Here is a 21,740-nt window from a genome sequence, read left to right on the forward strand (position 1 = left end):
TAAAAAAATTATCTAATATTGAAGTATGATTTAAAACATTCATGAAAACTTGTTCACTAAGTATTTCTAAGCATTAGGCTATGCCAAATAGGGGTGTTTAAATCACACAAAATTAAATATTATTTGATGTGTTTAGATGTCATTATATGAAAATCGTTCGGATCAAATTTTAAAGTGCACTTTTTCTAAGTTGAACAAATTTGCATAAGTAAATTTTCATACTTATTTATTTATTAGTATAATATATTACAACCTATTGTTTGTTTGTTGGTTTTAATTATTTTAAGGCAATACTTATTATTTTAATTTAATCTATATTTTTATTACTTCATATGTTTTTCCTCAAAAAAAAATTACTTCATATGTTTCAAACATAATCGATCATTTTTGTTTCGTTATATTAATTTTTAAAATTATTATTTTACCCTGTTAAATTTGTGTAATATTAATTATTAAAAAGGGAAATGCTAACCGGTGCCCCTGGGGCACTGGTTAAGGATGCTAAAAAGGAAATTATATAGTTGTTATTGCATTGAAAACTGTATAATTAATACTAAAAAAGTCAAAAATGTTTTCTTTTATGGTAATAATTTCCTTTTTTGGCATACTTAATCAGTGCCCTGTGGGCACCGGTTAGCATGACCCTTAAAAAAATCACAATTGTATTTTGTATATGCAATGGTAGGTCTTAATTTTACATTAATGAGATAATTAGTTCAGACAATGTGTTAGTATTATTATTTTTTTTTTAGGAAATCTAATAGTGATCTTATTGAAAAATTGAAGATTGAATTACAAGATATATTCCATTAATACTACAGCATGTTCTTTTTAGGCCTCTATTACAATACTCCCTCTGGTCACATTTATAAGAAAAATGTACTTTTTAGGTTCATTGAATACATAATGTATTTGGTTTATATATTGACCAAATATATTAAGTATTGAATGAATCTAAAAAGAACTTTTTTGCTTATAAATGTGACCGGATGTTAGTATGTTATATATATACACACACTGACTGATGAATATTTTAAATTTATTACTTAATAAATGCATAACACTATAACTAAGCTTAAAATTATTACTGCCAGTGCAACCTTGAAGCATTAAGCCCTAGTTTTTCCATCCAACATAGGCTGAAATTAAGCATGAATCAACGTTGGCATACTTTCATGTTTCTCAACACTCTACTCAAATGACTTATGACCAATATGAAATGCATATTCAAACTTAACTAATCCTATCTTATCAATTGGAGAATGTTTCATAGACACTCATACACCCCATTACCAACCACCGAACTGATCATAATCCTATACTATTCAATGGTATTTAGAATGGAAAGGTCATTACTAATCATTTTTTGAAGAACCATATTAAAAGTAGACAATGATCTATCTTTAGGACCATAGGTCTTTAGAAACTTTGGGGGTATCATATCATCAAGACATCCAGCTATTTAATTCCTGAACTATGTCCCGTGGGTGTTGGTTCATGGATGTTATCCTGAACTATCTTTAAGACACTAGGTCATTTAAAAGCTTTGGTATCATATCATCAACCAATTAGCCAGAACTTCTACACTTTTGTTCTTTTTCTTCATCTGTGAATCAAAGTGAAATTACGTAGGTTTAGAAACTCAAATTTTACGTATACGTTTATCCAAATTCAGTTTATGTATTCTTAGGTAAATCGAGTTCATATAACATTTAGAAACTCAAATTTTATGTAAATTGAGTTTACATACGTTTATATAAACCGAGTTTGCGGAAGCTTAAGATAACCGAGTTTACCTTCATCTCTGCGATAAAAACAAAATAAAAATAAAAAAATTGCAGGAAAACACTAAACACTATTTTCTTCGTTATAAATTATAATCATAAATAATCAACAAAAGGAAGTATAAAATTGCATAAGATCGTAGTCTTAAACTCTTGATATTGTACAAACATAAATTTAGAATGGGAGCCAATTTTGTGTGTACATGAACCCTTAATTTCCTACGTTTCATGCATTAAGTAAAAATTTAGGGTATTGTCAAAAGAAGAAGGGTTTCAGAGTTTTTGTCAAAATAAGTAGTAAAATAAAGAGTCGATTCTTGAACCGGATACCGAATTTTAAAAAAATGATAAATAAGGGTATCTTAGTACATATATATATATGAACTTTTCAAAAATCCCACACCACTGTTTGCTTTGTACGAAACCCAAATGCGTGAAACAAAAAACGAAGAGTTCCTTTTTCATTGACGGAAAATACTTGGGTGGCTTTGAGTTTTGGTGGCTTTAGTGTATTTGATGAGAGAGAATGATTTGTTATAAGATAGATATATAGACAAAGTCACCAATGCCACCAGAATTTAAAGTGACCCAAGTAGAACCCCTTACTTGGTCACTATTTTCCATCTTCGCCACTATAATCCCACGAATCCCAAATGCTTCTTGATTTCACCATTCACAAGGTATATTCAATTATCATCTTATGTTCAATTCAGATTGCTTTTGTAATCTCAAGTGAAATTAGACAACGTATGCATGTTTTAAATTTTTTTAACGTAAGTTTACGTACCATATATAATCTAAGTTCACATAAGTACATAACTTACGTATTTACCTAGGCTATGTAGACCGAGTTCGTGAACTAACTCTAAATGAATTAAGATAACTTGATACATAGTTGGTTCACATAACTTATGGGTTTATAAACGGTTTTTGGTACATTTGGATTGTAGGTACATATATGGTATGACATGGGTACAATATAACACAGCTACAAGAATTTTGTTGAAATATTTCAGGATACTTGTAAGGAGACTTTTTTTTTTTTGACAAGAAGGAGACATTGATCACTCCGTATTTATAAAAATATGCTTGTGAATTGTGATTGTTTAAAAAAATAAAAGCCAGAGAATTTCTGCTGTATTATAAACATGGGCGGACCTCTTCAAGGCCTAGTGTGGCAAGTGCCACACTAGCCTAGGTCATTTTTTTTTATAATGTTTTTTACATGTTTAATGTTTATACATGTGTATATGTTTTTCTTCATATAATTTCTATGCAATTGCGACTTGCTTTTAAAAAAAAGTGCGCAACGCGCTCACCAGTCTTTATGCACGGGTATCATGGTAGAACATTTTATTCATCTCTTGCAACTTATATAGAGAGAGATGTTCTTAGAACAATTAGTAATGATATATTTTAGTTCATTTTCAACAAATGAAAAATAGATTATTTTCTTTGTAATTTTGGTTGCTACAACTATTTTTAATATAACTTCTTATTAAATTTAGTATTATTTAATTATTTGAATTTGACAAAAAAAATTTGCCCCACTAATATTTTAAGCCCATATCCACCCCTGATTATAAACCATATGTATGGATATTAATAAAAGTAGATTTAGTAAAACTGAAAAGATGTTTCAGGAAGTGCCCGGGGAGTATCCATAAACAATGACCTGGTCCGATACATCATACAACACATGTACGTACCTTAACAAATTTCATAGAACAAACAATTCGTACAGATGTAGAATGTTTGTAAAGGAACATACATTGATCATTCCTTGTTATTATTAATATATAACTGTGATAATCACAATTTATACGAAGATACTTGTGATTATAACAAAAATAATAGAGTTTCCGCTTATGTCATACTATAGTCTAAACACTGCGTTTGGATATCAACAAAAACATATCTGTAGAACTCAACAAGTTTCAAGAACCACTTAGGGGGAGTATCCTAAAACAAAATTTCTAAGAAATATAAAACATGAGTATGGCACTGGATACACGTACAACACGGATACTTTTCCTTTTCTTTTTTGGAGTATCTAGGCTTCATAGTATTTAAGCTATCATACATTCATGTTTGTGAAGATCTCCAAATATTTTGTCTGATTTCTGTATTTATTGGCATCAAGGTAGAAAATTAACTTGAATGGATCTCGGGCCATAACAAGACACCTCACCCTATTTCTGAATTAGGCATAGACTTCGTTACTATGTCGTCTGTGATTATTGCTTGTTCTGACATCTAAGAAAGCTAATGTTGTAAAACTAATTAGGCATAAGAATAAAATCTAGAATCAGCTATCTATGTGGTAGATTTAGCACCATTCTTTGTCCTTTTAATTCAGTATGCATTACCTGCACGCATAATGGTTGATATATGCTTACACATTTGTTGACCACTTCTTTTCAGATTGGTCCTTTACTTGGATCTCAAGGTAGTAGGGCAAGAATTAAAGTTCGAGTTCAATTAAATTTGCATGGCATTTTCAGTATTGAATCAGATACAGTAAGTATGAAGTTTCATTTTTCCATTGTGGTATGAATTATGTGTTTTTCTGAGAGATCTTGTTATGCACAAACTTTGTGTGGTTTCTGTTGGTCTAGGATCATGTGGATGATCATCATTCAAATTTTTGTTTTCATAATAACTATAATGTACTTGGTTTTTTTAGTAAATAACAGCTTTGCTATCGTATAATTTTGCAGGCTGATTGTTCAAGTAAAGATAAAGCTAATAGATTTCTGAAGTGAATGAGAATATCTATGGTAGAATGACAATGGCAGATTTCTGAAGCCCAACAGGACAGAGCTGTGAAGCTAACCGAAGCCAACCGGACAGAGCTGTGAAGCAAACCGGGGGAAAGAAGAATAGTTTGGACTCCTATGTCTATGAGACGAGGAGTAAGGTAAGGTGCAAAATCTAAATGAGATTCAATCATGACTGGTTTCTGTGATTTGTGATACTTGTTCTATGCAGTCAGACACATGGTTAGATTGATTGTGTTTTTTCATTTTGTAATTTTTAAAAGCACTCCGGAAAAGCTGTGTTTTAGATCAAGAATTGGCGGTTTTGGTTGTTAAGTTTTAAAAACTAGAAATGAGAAAAATGTTTTGTTAAACACTTCCAGAAAGTATACCAATCAAACAACTATTTTACTTTTCAAAAATAGTAATTAAAAACACATGTATTTTTACTACAAATACTGTTATCCGTTGGATTCTCATTTTAAAGGGAAAAAAATGCTAGATGCTCCTTTTAAAAGAACTCATGCTGTAACTTTATTGTTTCAGATCATCAATGAGAGCAATAAATTAGAACTTTGGCAAGAAGAGAAGGCGCAATAACAAGATTCTTTTCCCAACAATATTGACCCGATATTATAGTTAAAAGTGATATTAAAAGCACGGCAGTGGATCTAAAACTGTATTATGTTAGCCCTTTGTTTTTCTTCATAATAGTTTATACTTGTAATTTTCTAGCTATATTCTTTGATTTCATTAGTATATTTTAGGGGATTGCTATATATATCGCGAGAAAATCAGTCAGGAAATTTCACGAAGACGGCATGTCGCTATTTAGAGTTGTGCATAGAATACATGAGGCAATTTTAACTAGGACTTTGGCGGAAAACATGGATACATGGCCAATGGGAATGACTTTAGGATAATTTTGCTATAATGTTTTCACTGAATCCGGCATTATCCTATCCTATATTGTATCATTAGAACAGGAAACGAAAAGTGCACTTCCCAAAAATAGATGTATCAATCTCTAAAATATAGAAATTTAGAGGTTATCTCCCTAGTAAATCGAAACATTAGTAGTGAGTCTATTCTCTTTGGTTGCGAATCACTGACGTACAACAATCATATCCTTGATTTCAAAAAAATATATATATATATATATATATATATATATATATATATATATATATATATGTATGTATGTATGTACCTGCGTATTAGTATCTAATTGTGTCTGCACCAATACTACATATCCGGGATTCATAGGGCACAAGTTTAAAAAATGGCCTTATTAAGAGCAGTCTTGCGCATACAAAATTAGCTATGTTTTGTTAACTCGTATGTTATGTTATGTGTCAGAGTGACGTCTTTTAGGATAAAAGGAGTATTAGTTAAACAAAATCAGATACTTTAATCAGAGAATGACACAAGCAACTCATTGTAATCTGGACAAACAATCAATTGATATTTAAAATTCTATTAAGCTATGTGTTAGCTTGTTAGTATCTGCGATCAACTCAGTTGAGATAATTTTCACTATTGTAATGTTGTTCCACCCATTTTTCTTAAAAAAGTAACATGTCCACTTTAAACAACAAAACATCATCATAAGATTGAAGAAAACTAATTAACAAGGTTATTTTCACACATGGGAAGAGGTAAGAAACAATTGATTTGTTATTTTACACTAGCAATCTGATATGGAAAAGGTAATTTCAGAGATCAAAGGCACACAAACTAATGATAGTAATTTAATTCTTCTGACCACTCTATGTCAATTCCTATTCTTAAACTCTTACCAACATTAATAAAAATTTCAAAAGTGCTGATATGTTACTATAAAATAAATCCGAATAGACACTTGTAGACTCTTCCCCTAATAACAATTTAATATCATCATAAATGCATTTCTATTGGTTAACAGGTTCCCTATTAATCTATTGGCAATCCAATCTAGTATGATTACCCAGCAAGAGGATTGAGCACCTGTCCAACAAAGAGGATTGTGCCGGTAAAATCTTCTCTTATTAGAAATAAGAATGGGTGGTCAGCTAGAAAGTCTAGTCGAGGACGAGGAGGGCTTATACCCTTGCCTCTCACAATAGCATAGGTTGCAGCAGCGGCTTCAGTGCCTTCTTCGTTTACTTGGATGAAAGACTTTTGGAATATCTTGGAAACATAAAGATCTTTACCTTCAAGAGAGTCCACCATATTTGTCAAACCTCCGGGAGAGAAAGGTAAAACCACTCCTAGGTCCTTCAGCATATCAGAAGTTTCAAACCCAAATGAGACATTGAACCTTGGAATTCTGAAGTCACCTACTTTGACTTGAGAAAGATTAAACTTATGGTGTAGTAACTCAGATTCAGAAGCCACCTTTTCAACCAAAGCTGAGAGTCCATGTTTTGCATCTGGAAGAATAAAGTACAAAGAGAATCGGCGGTCATCTTGGCCCTGTTTATAAGGAAGACAAAGTACTTTGAAACCATCAAAAGCACCAATATATTGATCCTCTTTGCTGCTCATGAACGGAACCTTGAGTGAGCTACGATTGAGAAGGTAAAAATCATAGTCTTTAGTTTTGGAAGCATCAAACTTGTCATACCATAGTCCTTTAAAGTACAGTGCATTTGCAAAGATGAGTCTGGTTAAGTTGTTGACCAACCCTGGTTGAATAACTCCTTTAAGTCCATTTGTCTCTTTTTCAACCCATGAATTGACTTCATTGGTCACTTCAATAGCCTAAAAATTCATATCAAATTTCAAAATAAATTATGCAGTAAAAGAATTTAACTTTTTGTTAGTCTAACTATCACTCATTATGTTGCTAATTAAATTAGTTGGATGTTAAAAAACAATAAGGACATGAAGATTGATTTTAATCAAGTTAAAGTCAATTTGAATTGAATCAATAATTAGAAACAATTCGGGAATGTTATTGGTAGGAACCCTAATTTGATACGAAACGAAACAATAAGAATAAGAAAGTAAGCAATTGAGGAAACCCTAAAACACATTACATACCTTGTTCTGGAAATCAACGGAAGCCAACTTGGCTTGGAAATCAGAAGAAAGAATCTTTTGGAAGGAAGATTGAAGAGAGAGTGTTTGTTCAACCCACACACCATTGGCGACAGAGAGGCGAGGCCCGCCGAAGGGAGTTGAGTTGATCGATGGATTTGAAACGGAGGAAGTCGAGAAGTTGTTGCTTTGTGGTACCCTCAGAGCCAGCAGCGATGATACTGAGAATAACTTGAATGGAGAGAGGCGAAAACACGATGTTGTTGTTGGACTGTTTAGAGAAGAGATGTTTAGCGATTGTGAGTGAAACGTTGGTTTGGTTGATCATCGATTTACGACGGAAATCCATTCTTCTTTTTCTTCAACTTAACCAACGGCACGGCACGGCACGCGAGCGAAGATGAAAGAAAGCAACGACCGTAGACGTAGTTAGCAAAGGTAGAGGGATTTGAGAAGACTATGAGGATTCAAGGACTAGGTCGTAGACAAATACTTAAATACCCTTTGATCGTGAGTCATGAAAAAAAATACTTTTTCTATTAATTAATTTCTATTTAATAATAAGATTGTAACCAAAAATAAAGATAATTAATAAGATTCGTTAAAAGATGAATCCTCCGAGATAATTCTTATTTGATTTTTGGATGAAATAATTTTTTGTCAGTACAGTAAGATTAGATTATACTTTTTGTCATAAAAAATTATACTATACTTATCTAACAACATGCTGTTTATATCCAAACCATCAAAATTAAAACTCCAAATCGATCTATGAAAATAGAGTACCGCACAAAACCAAAATTTATTGGATGTGCTTTTGTAACAATTGTCGTTTGAGTGCATATTTAACGTTACTATTTAACTGTCGTCTTGGTATTTTTTAAGGGTATGATTTGTCAATTAATTTTATCTTTTTCAATAAAACTAATTAATGGTATATATTTGAAAAATTAAAGTTTGTTCTTTTAAAACAAAGTTTGTTTTTGTTTCTTGTTATATTAAAATTTAAACAAAAATTTGTTACCTATAATAATAATAGTTCCATAAATAGTTAAAATTCTACGAATAAGATGAGTAGTAATTGTTCAAAACAGGAATTTGTTAGAAAAAGAGTAATTTAAATTTAATGTAAAATTTAAATTTACTAAAGAAAAAGAGTAATGTATTTATTACTCCGAAAAAGATTAATTTACTAAAAACGACATTACTACGAAAAAGATTAATTTACTAAAAAAATTTAAATTTACTAAAGAAAAAGAGTAATTGTAAAATTTAACATAAATATTACATTAATTTTTTTTTAGTAAATTAATCTTTTTTCTTTGTTTAATTTTTTAATATTACTTTTTTTTTAGATTTTTTTCTTTTTTAATATTACTTGTAAGTTAAATTTAATGTATTTATTTTTTTACTATTTCATGTGTTTCAAAACTTATCGTCAACTTTTTTAGCATATTATATGTTATAGTTTGCATCAAACATATGATTTAAATGTATCCTTATAATAACGTCAAAAAAAAAAATGTATCCTTATAATATTAATTTTAATAGGTTTTTTCACAAAAATATAATTTAGATAATAAAAAATCGATCTAAACTAAACCGTTTAAAATTGGACCGAACCTGATCAAGTATTTTTTTTAGGACTCATCTAAATCAAACTAAACCGTGAATAATTAAATTTTTGGATAGGATGAATTTTCACATCATAATCAATCCAAAGTGCACCACGAACAACCATAATTAATGAAAAAAGTTCATAATTATCCTTTTTAGCTAAATATGCTCTTCATAATTCATATTACACATGGATCGAAGAGACTCCACCTTGTATTTCTGCGGTCTTGACATTTGATTGATTATCAGAGTTTTATTAATAAAACTGTCATTAACGTAAAAAAAAAAATTAAACTAACAGGCATAAATGTTGAATTTACGAACATCACAATTTGGTGGATACTGACATTTGATGCGTGTGTGTATATATATTTGCACTAATTTTAAGTTCAAGCCTATGATGTTTTGACGGTAGAAACAATTGGACAGTTTAATGGAACATCTATTGTTGACTCGCATTTACATTTGAAGCAATTTACTGAAGTTGTGAGCAATTTCTAGATTTATGATGTGGAGGGTGATGCCTTTTAAGCTAAGGTTATTCCCCTACTCTTTCTTGGCTTAATTCTCTAAACATTTGGCAAGAACTTGCTAAGAAGTTTTTAGTGAAATATTTTCCTTCTGTCCACAATGAAAGAGGTAATCTCATTCCTCTTTCAAGCAAGCCAATAAAAAACCTTATGAAACTTGGGAAAGGTTTAAGGATTTACAAAAACAGTGTCCGCATCATGAGATACTTGTTTGTCTTAAAATGAAAACCTTTTATAATGAAAGCCTTTTATAATAAATCCTACCAAGATTGATATGACCTTGTGGAAATTATAGTTGTTAAAAGTCAACAATGACCAACTGAGATGATGCAAGTAAACGATTAGGACCTCTTTAAACAAGCGATCATCGGTTTGATTATTGGTTGTTGCATGACCCCCTAGATAGCTTCCTTGACAAAGCCAACAAATAAAAATTCATCTGAGTGTGTGCTAAAATTAGTGAAGAATTAACTGATGAATATAAAATAACATTCTAAAATATTTTTAATTAATATTTAAATAATTTCAATTAAAATAATGAAGATAAAAATGCATAAAGAAGTCTACTAAGAAGTCTAGAAATGCTAAGGCACATCTTCAAACTCGCAATTCCCAACCCTCCACTTCTCCGCGATTTCTAATTCTCTGCCATCAGTATTTAGAGTGTGTTTGTTTCTAAGGATAGTGGTGAGGAGAGAAAGTTGATGGAAAGAAACATTTTCTATAGTTTGGAACCCTATAAAAAGGCAAAGGAAAAAAAGAATCTAATGGGACCCACCCTAAAAACCTTTCCACGCCAATATGGAGAGAAACGTTGAGGAACAACAACATTTTGTTTGAAAAGTCCAAAACACCCTTACCTTTATTGTTTTTTTATTTATGTTACTATCTTATGTTTTCTTTTAAGATACGTTACTATTCCTTATGTTTTTTTTTTTTTTTTCCAGTTTGCCATTTCACACTGTAGCACATAATTGAACTTACTCACACTTTTTTTACTGCAGCACGTAATTATATATATATATATATATATATATATATATATATATCATATATATTATATAATATACACATATAATATATATATAAGGGTATTTATGTCAAGTATTAAAAATAGATCATTCTTTCCTCCAACTTTCTAATCCACTTTCTCTTAAACCAAACAACCAAAACGATCCTCTCACTTTCCACTCCCCTTCTTTCCTCATACAATCTTTCTTTTCTCTTTCTTTCCTTTCACTTTCACTCTTCAACCAAACAAAGCCTTAGTGTGTGGGTTTCGTAGTTAGGTTTCTAAAGTTAAAAAATGTGAGAAAATTATATGAATTATATAAACTAAACAATGAATTGGTTTAAATGGCAATGGATTTATACCACTTAAGTAAGTGGTCAGGGATTTGACCTTTGACTATTGCGTATGAAAAAATTTGATTGAGAAGGAAAAAAACAATGTGTGTCAATTCGTTCTCTAACAAAGGTTAATCACTAGCAGAAAGATCCATGACCAACAATCACTATGAAAACACTGTGTCTTCTCACTTTGTATCCAGAAGTTATTAAGATCCATGACCAATAATCACTATTGTATATCTCTCTTTTTCCTCCAAACAGAAAATTGTCTTCTCTCTTCTCTCTTTGTATCTAGAAGTTATTAAGATCCATGACAAGAATGATTTTCCAAACAAGACCATTATCCACTACCTTTTAAAAAAATTAAGGCGAATCTAGTAATACTCTGAAGTATGGCTGTATATGTATCCACCACAATCTAATTGTTTAATGCCATGTCATATAGGCACTCGTATCCAACCAAACATTCAGGCACTTAAATAATTTACATATTTCAAAAAAAAAAAATTACAAAAAATTAAACGGAAGTGATTTTACTAAGTGCAAAAAAAACCATCAAAATACACTTAGTTTAGGACGGAAAATTAGTCGAGAAGGGCAGAACTTTGGTTCAGCTCGATTCGTTAAGAATTAAATCAGTTTGAAATTTGACTTGAATTCGTCATGCTATCTTTCAATACACAAATTTGTTCATGCTATTTTTACGCGGTAGCAGCTTAAACCTGAAATTGGATCAATAATGGTTCTCTATATACTTTCCATGTTTATATCATTTCATTTGATTGTCTTCCTACATTACATACTTGTATTTTGTAGGTTTTTTTTTTTTTGCTTGATGGCTTGTAGGGTTTTTTGTTTTTGCGTGATGGCCATAAGCAGCTATGCTTTCATTTTGACCTCTATTGACGCATCACATGAAACTCTCCACCATCACAGAACTACATCTCTCTCTGGAATTGCAAATTGGTTGTGTGTGTGCTTGCTTGCTGCAATCCAATGATTCCAATTTCCAAATTGGTCGTGTGAATAATTAAAAGAAATTAGGCTTAATTGAATTAAAAATGCAAAACAAACCAAATTGTCCAACAGTACCAAAAGATTTTTAAAAATAGGCAAAGCAAATTTGACAGAGTATATATTTCTTTTTAAAAGGGTCCGTTTGGTTTAGCTTTACAAAAAAATATATCCTGTGTTAGAAAAATCTAAAGATTTTAAAAAAATTGAAGTTATTTGTGTTTGTTTACTATCAAAAAAATGATTTTTAACCTCTTGTTTTTGAAAAAAATAGATTTTGAAAAAAGTTAATCCTAATAGCTTTTTATTTTAGTGTCAAAATAGTTTTTTTTTTTATAAAATAATTTTTCGAAAAATCTTAAACACACAATTAAATATGACAAAAGTGATTTTCTTAACTAAAAATAATATATTTTTTTCTTTAAAAAATCTAAAACAAACTTGGCCAAACCAAATGGTCCAACAGTACCAAAATATTTTAAAAAATACTAAGCAAATTTGACAAAGAGTATATATTTTTTAAAAGAAAATATTAGTAATTAGTTGTTAAATTAATATTTATTCATTCGTTTGATTTGAACTCAAGTTCAACTCCTTTATCCTTTAACTCAAATCATTTGAATTACCAACCCTAAATTTGACTAAAAATATGATTAATCATATTGAGTTGGCTTATAGACAAACGAGTGGAACTTCACATAGCTTAAGTTCAATTAATTTGTTTAACGAATTTATTTTTTAACTTAACTTCGACTCATTTAGTTTATTAATCAAGTTAATCGAATTAATTACCGAATAGAGATTCAAACTATTTTTTTAATTAATTGATTTGGTTTATTGCGAGCTAGTTCAGTTATCTAAACCATTATTATATCAAACTTAATCAACGACTAAAATTGAGGATCACATTAATTTTCAAGTTAAATTAAACCTTTTTTTGAATAAAGTTAAATTAAATTAAACCTAATTATCGTATAACCCTGAATCTATAAATACTCCTTGGATGTACGAAGAGGAATAAAGAAGGACTAAAGGGACCACAAGTTCACGTAACCCTAGGAGAAGAAAACAACACAACTGCGTCAACGAAAGAGACAGAGACAGAGACCAACGGCCACGTTGTATTGTATGTCGTCTTTCTTTGACTTTCTCTCTCTTTCTCAATTCCTGTTACTGTGTAGTATGGTATTATTCCCAATTCTTAAACCCTAACCCTAATTTTATCGATTCGAATTGGGGCTTTTGTTTTAAACTTCGTGATTGATCAATTCATCGTTTTGCAATGTTGCTATGATTATGAATTGTTGATCATAACTTTAATCTTTTCGTTCATTTCTGTTTTCATTTATAAAATTGATTCGTATTTTTAACCTGAATTGACGAGTTTTTTTATTTATTTTTTCTTTCTTTGAATTAATGAATTTGAGTGTTTGAATCTTGATTTAAATTAATGATGATCTGATGATAAAGGGGTATTGAATTTAGATGGAATTAATGTCAATGGTTCCAAGAATCTTTGAGACTTTGTGAATTTTGCACGATCCGGTTTGTATCTGTTCTTTTAAAAAAAAATTGGAAAAAATGGAAAAAGAAAAAAGAAAGAATTAGAAAGAGGAAGATTGTGGAGTGTTGTTAAATAGCAGCTACAACAGTGCTAGAATTTAAGTAAATTGATATTGTTCCGTAATACACTGTTTGGTACAAAATATATTTGTGAAACAGCGCTGCTATAATTGACAACATAGTAGTAAGCTTAAATTGAATCATAGATAAGATGCGTAACTATAACTATTTAATTGTTTATTGAACATTCTTACTATGGGGTCACTTTATTTGTTACCAATGTTGTCAATCACAGATATTGGAAAATAGCGGACTAATCTGTGCAATAGTGTTATAGAGCCACCACTATAGCAGCTATTTGTCAACATTTCGTACTAAATAGTGTGTGCGGTTTGTCCAAACTCAGCTACAATATAGTGGTATAGCGTCGCTATAGTTGTTATTTAAAAACACTGTTTGTTGCTTTTTAATGTTCAAAGATTTTGTTTTGATGTTTTGATCAAATTTTTAGCATTAATAAGCCGCGGTTTAAGCTGGCCAAGTCTTTTTTCTAAGTGAATTTGAATAGGGGCTCTGTATTTTGTTTAGAGTAAATTATGTAACATCTGATAAGCTCATAGGATTGATAATAGTGTCTGTGACACTTACACATTGAGCTTGTGGCAAGAAAAAGATTGTGAAACTATTTAGGATTTCTGTAAATACCACATTGTGCTTGTGACATTTGCTTCAAATACTAAATATTGTGGTTAGAAAAAAAGAGAAGTTAAAAATTGCATCCAGGTTGGGGAAGGTATTATTTGAAAGAAGTATGATAGTTAATAAGAAATGAGAAAAAAATGAAAATGGGAAATACAAATCCTTTTACAATTAAATGTTTGTATAAAAGTTATTGAATACACTGTCTGTAGGAAGGATCCGTCTCCTCTGAAACAGACAATTCACTTGAAACAATTAAGGAAATAATCTCGACAATTGATCATGGGTGTTAAACTTAACATTTCTTATTTTGCCATCAGAAATAAGAGTTCAATGTAGAGGAATTAAGGGAGGGGTACTGAATTTTTTTAAAGAAGTTAGAAAAATGTTTATTAGTGTCACCCTGTAGAGGTGTCAGGATGATTTTCTTTAAATGCTAAATAAATTTTCAATATCTATTTAGTAGCAAAATGGTGGTCTATGGTTAATGAATATTTGATACTTAAATGATGCATTTTAGATTAGTCTTCTTTGATTTTTTTTCTCGTGTTCATCCTGAATCACGGACTTTTCTATTTAAACATCTGATCTTTGATCATCCATTTTTGTGTCTATTAGGTTGTGTTACCACTTTTAGATGATTTTTGATTGCAAGCTTATTTATATTTATTATAATTATGTTTTCCTCTTTACAAGTTTATGGCACATCAAGAACATTGTTGGAATTTTCTCTAACATATAGTTGTTGATTATTTCTTGTGGCTTGATAAAGCGAGAAGATGTTTGCCAAGGGTTTTCATCTTGGTGGGAGTACTTGGAGAGATATACCAAGAAATTCTTCATCAGTTTTCTCGAACATTCCGCCAAAGAGATGTTTTGATGAATTAAGCAATCAAGTAGGATTCTCCTCAGACTGGCGGTATCATCCTGAAATGGTATACAACCGTAATTGGATAAGAAGAAAAATGTAAGTGAAAGTTATTTAATTTTCAAAGAAATGTGGTTGCACTTACTTTAACATATGATTGTAATTGAATTGAGACTATACTAACTATAAATTTATTCAGCTTTGAAATCATTCAGAATGAGCAACTTGGGCCTGCGCTGGAAATATTGCTACTTACCAATGCTGCTTCAAAGGTTTGTTTCCTGACCTGTGTCTGAGCATTAAAGTACTATTTTTTTGCTAATAACATAAGCCAATAAGAGTATCAAATGCAAGCTGTATGTTGTTAATTAAGCACAATTGTTTTTCTACAAATTTGGCAGGAGGAATATATGAACCTGGAGACATTGAATCAGCGTGTGCAAGCTCTACTGGGTGTTCCTAAGTCCTATAATACTGGTTACTATGGCGTGCCAGAAGCGGGAATATCTCATCCTTCTATTGCTCATAACCTGCCTTGTTTTCCTGGTGATGGTTCATCTATCCCTCCAGTTGCTGATATGGATGTGCTTTGTAACTTACCTGTTTCTTATGGTGGAAGCAATCTGGATGCCAACATCAGATCAATTAGCAACTATTTTTCTCACCAACACGCAAATAACTGTATGTTAAAATTAGTTTGTGATTTCTCCTCAATTTCGAATCTTTCTTTGTACAATATTGATTTTGTCTTTGCAGCTATATATATTATTGACTGTTTTTCCTCCTCTGCTTTTTGCAGTGGAGATGGATCTGACAAAATACAAAGATTTTTTTCCTACTACAATGGGAAGATCCCTCCAATCTGAAGATTCAAGTTTTATGTCCTCTCAATCTGCCTCGGTGAATACTTCGGAAGATACAATGCAATATCAACCACAGAAGTTGGATTTTCAGAAGAATTCCACTGTTAGACATGTTGTTAATGATGTCCCTTCTGATAATACTGAATCCATACTACGACCTGCCAAAATACAGAAAATGATGGATTCAGGTTTTGGTGTATCTTCGACTAACCATCCAAGTTTTGATCAATGGAATAATGGGATGGTTCAACCTTATTCTTTTCAACCACATCCAAAAGTGCAACATTCAGAATTTCCCCTCTCTTCTCTCCATTATGAGAGTAATGTGGAACAAATTACAAATCCAATTTTTCATTCTGCGGGAGTTAAGGGGATAAACACCAATGTAATGGTTGATACATTTGGACAGCCAGGGCTTGAAAGCTATGATGTGATGGATAGCAACAATTTAAACAATATTGTCACGGGTATAAAATCCAGGATGCAATGTCTCGACATGGATCCTATTCCTACTAATGGAGAGGATATACAAGGCAGAACTAAATTTGACCACGGCATCAGATTAAATTCCAGTATGCCTACTCTCACCAAGGAGCCTATTCCTACTGCATTCTGGACAAATGCCAAAAAGAAAGCCGATGAGCTAACATTTGATCAAGAGAAGCTAACAAAGTCCTCAGTTACAACTGTTAGTGGGAAAACGAACTACGTGATTTATGATTTGACTTCTGAGCCTAAACTGATTCCCTCGAAAGGCTTAGAAGCTGGTCGAATATCATATGAGCCAGATTCCCTAATCTATGGCATGATAGACTGCCGAAACTCAGTGGAAGTTGATCGTGTCCCAGAACTTATTACAATTGATGGTGATGATGATGAAGAGGACATACAAGGAAGAATTGGATTCAACCACGAGGGGACAGACGCTAAAGAGAAAGTGAGTGAACCAAAAGTTGATCAAGAGAAGAAAGATCTTGAAAGCCATGTCGTGACAGACAGTTGCAAATCAATGGAAATTGACATTGGGTCGAATTCGAATATGCCTGCTCTCATAAGCAAGGTTGCTATTCTTATTGATGTAGATGACAAACAAAATAAAATTGGATTCAACCAAGAGGGGACAGATGCTAAAGAGAAAGCCAGTGAACTAACACCTGATCAAGAGAAGCAAACAAAATTCTCAAACACAATAGTTGATGCTGTTTCCTTGATTGATTTGTTCACACATGATCAAATTACAGAACATATTAATAGTCTCAGAAAGGAATCTGTTCTGGTTAGTACACCACCTTCCAGTGTTTTCAATTACCGTGATCTGTTTAGGTATTGCTGTTATGAGTTATGTCATGAACCAACCATCCCAGAAAGTTAAGCTATTTGGTTAAAGCTCATGAATGGTTCTTCTTTTAATCTTTGGATGTTCTGTTATCGTGATACTTTGAATGTCAATTTCTGCATTTTTTTAAAAATTATTTAGTTTGTGATTTTTATTAAAATTATATTTTTATTTTAGCAATTTACATGTATCCATAATTCTATTTTAACAATTATTTTAACACAGATTACTTCTGAGGAGGAAGCAGGGACTGAAGCAAACACATGCCAATTATGTGAAAGGAAAAAGCTTTACTTTGCACCAGTACCAATTGTTTGTTCATGTTGTGGCATACGCATCAAGAGAATATATTTCTGTAGAAAAGAAGAATTGGATGTACAGGGTTGCATTTGCTCCATGTGTTACAAGACTTCTAAAGGTGGGAAAATCACATTCAATGGGACATCTATTTCTAAGAAAAATCTAGAAAAAAGGACCAACGATGAAGTACTTGAAGAACCGGTAAGTTTTAATATCGATTACTTTATAATTCAGCTGGATATACAGAGAACTATGTACCAACTCTTTACGACTGTTGTGTTCTTCTAGTGGGTGGAATGCAATAAATGCAAAAGATGGCAACATCAAATATGTGCACTCTACAACAACAGAAGAGATTTGGATTGCAGTGCTGAGTATATATGTCCTGTATGCCGCTCAAAAGAAATTGAAAATGGAAAGCATGCTCACTTACTGAAGGCTGCTAATTTTGGTGCTAAGGACTTGCCAAGAACCGTGCTAAGTGACCACTTAGAAAAAAGACTTCTTGAGTGTCTCATGCAAGAGAGAGCAAAGTGGGAAAATGTTGAAGGGAACGAGAATCTTGATAAGGTAATACCGAGAAATCCGCATGTATGCACATAAACTTCAAATATCCTATCATTTTCTTATTCTTATCCTAGCATGTAAACTGAAAATAGTAGAAAATTAGTCTTCTGTCGTGTTATTGAAGTTATTGATCTTTTTTATCCTTATATATATATATATATATATATATATATATATGTTTGGAAATTCTATATTATTTACTTATGTACCATGAATTACTGCAAAATTGTAGGTTATAGCTGCAAAAGGTCTTTCTATTAGAGAAGTGTTATCTGTCGACAAACAATTGAAAGTGAATAAGCAGTTTCTGGATATCATTCCAGAGGAGAATTACCCTGCTGAATTCTCTTATAGATCAAGAGTAAGTTCAGTGGATTATCAATAAATAAATAAATATACCAATTACCACCTATTGCTTCTTCTGAACTAAATGTCTCTTGATGTCTATTCTAATATGTCTGGATTATTCAAGAAGATTTAATAGAAGTTTGCTTGGTTTCAGGTTATTCTTCTGTTTCAGCAGATTGAAGGAGCAGATATATGCATTTTTGGAATGTATGTCCAGGAGTTTGGCTCTGAATGCGGAAATCCGAATCAGCGTTGTGTATACATTTCATATCTTGATTCTGTCAAGTATTTTATGCCTGAAAGAAGGACAAAGAGTGGAGAAGCCCTTCGTACCTTCGTTTACCATGAGATATTGGTATTTTTCTTTTAAACTATTTCAATGCCAATAGAACTAATAAAATGAGCACTTAATCCTTACATTCTTTCTATTTATGTTTTTTTTCTTTTTCTTTCTTATCATCAGATTGGATACCTTGATTTTTGTAAAAAAAGGGGTTTCCTGACTTGCTACATATGGGCCTGTGCTCCTTCAAGAAAAGGGGATGATTATATACTATATTGCCACCCCAAAGAGCAAAAGACTCCGAAGAATGATAAGCTACGCCGGTGGTCAGTTTCTTTCTCTTTTATGTGTCTGTGTGTGTTGGATTTTCATGAGCTTGTGTATACATTTCATTGAGAATTTGAGTGTACTATTTTCCTACTTTTATCTCCTTTGTTTTCAAAAACTAGCCCTGCCAACCACTGAATATTTATAATGTTTGTTTATGCAGGTATCTATCAATGTTAAAAAAGGCTACTGAAGAAAATATTGTTGTTGGTTTAACCAACGTATATGATCATTTCTTTGTTGCTGCTGAGAAAGGGGACTCCAAGGTGACAGCTTCTCGTTTGCCATACTTTGATGGAGACTGCTGGTCTGGTAATGCTATGGAAGCAGCCAAGACCATTGAAAAAGAGTGTGGAGGAGACTATGAAAAGATGTTGAAGGAACAAGTGCCAAATAGAGCTTTAAAGACCATGGGACATGCCAATCCTTCCAAAGACACTGCCAAAGACATTTTAGTGATGCGAAAAGTATGTCTACCTTGTCTTACTTTCATCCACGTTTTTTCCATTTGTAGTGTTGTACATTTAGATAAATTATACAATGTCATTCGATGGGATATATCCTTTTATAATTGAGTGAATGAAACATTGCAATGTTCTAGTTATAAACCAGTTTAAGTTATTTACATAATCTGATCTTTCTTCCTTTTCTTTTATTCCCCCCAATTTCTATTAGGTTGGCCAAAATATATGGCCTACCAGGGAAAACTTCCTTATAGCTCACTTGCAATATGCATGCATACATTGCCGTGAAGTGATAGTGTCTGGGAAGCGATGGTTTTGCACTGAATGCAAGGAAATTCAGGAGTGCGAAAGGTATGATATCATAAATACATTTAAACTGTTTGTTTTTCGCCTCCCTTTAAAATGAATACATATGCTTGAACTAGTTTTGTATTCAGTGCACAATAATTAAGGCTTTTTGGATTGACTTTCATATCAACATATTTCAGATGCCATAGTTCTGATGCGCACCCTTCAAAGAATGGCGAGTTGCATACACTTTGTCAGGTAACAGCCTAAACCAGAAGTTTTTCATATGATTCTCATCATTTGTAATTTAATGCAAAACATTGAACTGTGTTCCATTTTCAGGCCGTTGTTGATGATATCCCCTCCAACACTAAACATAATGATATTGTCCTTGAGAGTAGATTATTTGAAAATAGGGATAACTTTTTAAGTTTCTGCCAGAAGTCTCAGTTTCAGTTTGACACACTCCGTCGTGCCAAGTATTCCTCGATGATGGTCCTCTACCATCTACACAATCCTACTCTGATGACTGTTGTAAAATGTTGTAGAATCTGTAGTGCACACAATGTATTCCAAAAGAGCTGGAAATGTGAGATTTGTCCAGAGTGTACCATTTGCTCTGCATGCTATAAGGATAGAGGTGCTGACTGCCATGAACACAAGTTGACTCAAAATGAACACAAGCTCACTCAAAATGAACTCAAGTTGACTCAAAATTATTCAAGACCGATATATCAATCTGGGAATCAGGAGTCAAATGAGAAAATGGTATAATGTTTAATTCCCAGATTTGTTGTTTTCATTACTCATTTGTTCTAGACTAGATTGTTGATCATGCTTGCCGACTTACACACAGATGGTGAAACTGCTGAACGTTTTAAAGCATGCATCTCAATGCCGTGCAGCTAATGCTGAACCTTGCTCTCACCCAAACTGTTCTCAAATCAAGAAGCTGTTCTCTCATGCCAGTAGGTGCGAAATTCGAGTGAATCGGGGCTGCCAGCAGTGTAAAAAGATATGGTTTATACTTGCTGCTCACTCTAGGAATTGCAAAGACTTGGAGTGTAGCATTCCACGGTGCAGGTGTGTTGTTATTAGAATTATACACTGCCTAGAGAATTTGAGAGATTTTGGATACTCTACTTTCTGACTTGTTCTTTAGGACTACCAAGTCATTTTTTATGGTTAAACTATATGAATTAAACTATATGAATTACTTATTTCTTTATATTTATGTTGATTTTGCAGGGATCTAAAGAAGCATGTAGAATCGAAAGCAATGCAGTTTTTGAAAGTGACAAAGCAGCCGTTGATCAATGAATCTTTGTGAATATAGAGTTCACAGTTCAAATAGTTGGTTGACAAGCTTATCATTTAATAAATGGTTGCAAGCAGTCAATGAGTAGCAATCAATAGTCAGTTTTTATAAGCTTCGATGAAGCGTATTAAATTTCATTGAAGCTAATTGTATATATAAAAAAAAAAAAAAACAGTTCAACGTAAGTGTTGAGAATTTCAACTTCACTTTTATGTGTATATAATTGTGATTATGTATATACAGATTAGGATTGCAATAGCCTTATATTTAATCTCTTAAAACAAGAGAATCAATTTTGTATTGCTGTGAATATATACGTTCAATGGTCGAGAGCCTAAGCTCCAATTACTCTATTCAAGTCCCTCATTTTTAAGAGACTTGAAATTAGAGATTCAATTTTGTATTGTTGTGAATGTATTCAATTCAAGTCTCATTTTTTTT

At 32.0% G+C, this 21,740-nt stretch overlaps 1 protein-coding gene and 1 pseudogene across 2 annotated transcripts; one reads left to right on the forward strand and one right to left on the reverse strand.

Moving 5' to 3' along the window:
- Positions 1-6,179: 6,179 nt before the first annotated feature.
- On the reverse strand, positions 6,180-7,819 carry LOC146942034 (serpin-ZXA pseudogene; annotated as a pseudogene). The gene is made up of 2 exons (XR_015032557.1): positions 7,568-7,819; positions 6,180-7,285 (listed from the first exon to the last, which is right to left on the reverse strand). The product of XR_015032557.1 is annotated as a serpin-ZXA pseudogene (transcript).
- Positions 7,820-13,100: 5,281 nt separating this feature from the next.
- LOC146942035 (histone acetyltransferase HAC12-like) lies at positions 13,101-21,740 on the forward strand. Its single transcript, XM_085755990.1, has 16 exons — positions 13,101-13,201; positions 15,110-15,304; positions 15,405-15,477; positions 15,607-15,886; positions 16,005-17,344; positions 17,630-17,905; positions 17,993-18,274; positions 18,504-18,632; positions 18,774-18,974; positions 19,083-19,228; positions 19,393-19,696; positions 19,905-20,044; positions 20,182-20,239; positions 20,324-20,749; positions 20,838-21,064; positions 21,230-21,740. The coding sequence occupies exons 2-16, from the start codon at positions 15,117-15,119 to the stop codon at positions 21,309-21,311; spliced, it is 4,152 nt and encodes a 1,383-aa protein (XP_085612116.1). The 5' UTR covers positions 13,101-13,201; positions 15,110-15,116; the 3' UTR covers positions 21,312-21,740.

Source organism: Medicago sativa, chromosome 3 (assembly GCF_051527215.1).
Source record: "Medicago sativa cultivar Bolivia chromosome 3, Bolivia_mono, whole genome shotgun sequence".
Classification (NCBI taxonomy): Eukaryota; Viridiplantae; Streptophyta; class Magnoliopsida; order Fabales; family Fabaceae; genus Medicago; species Medicago sativa.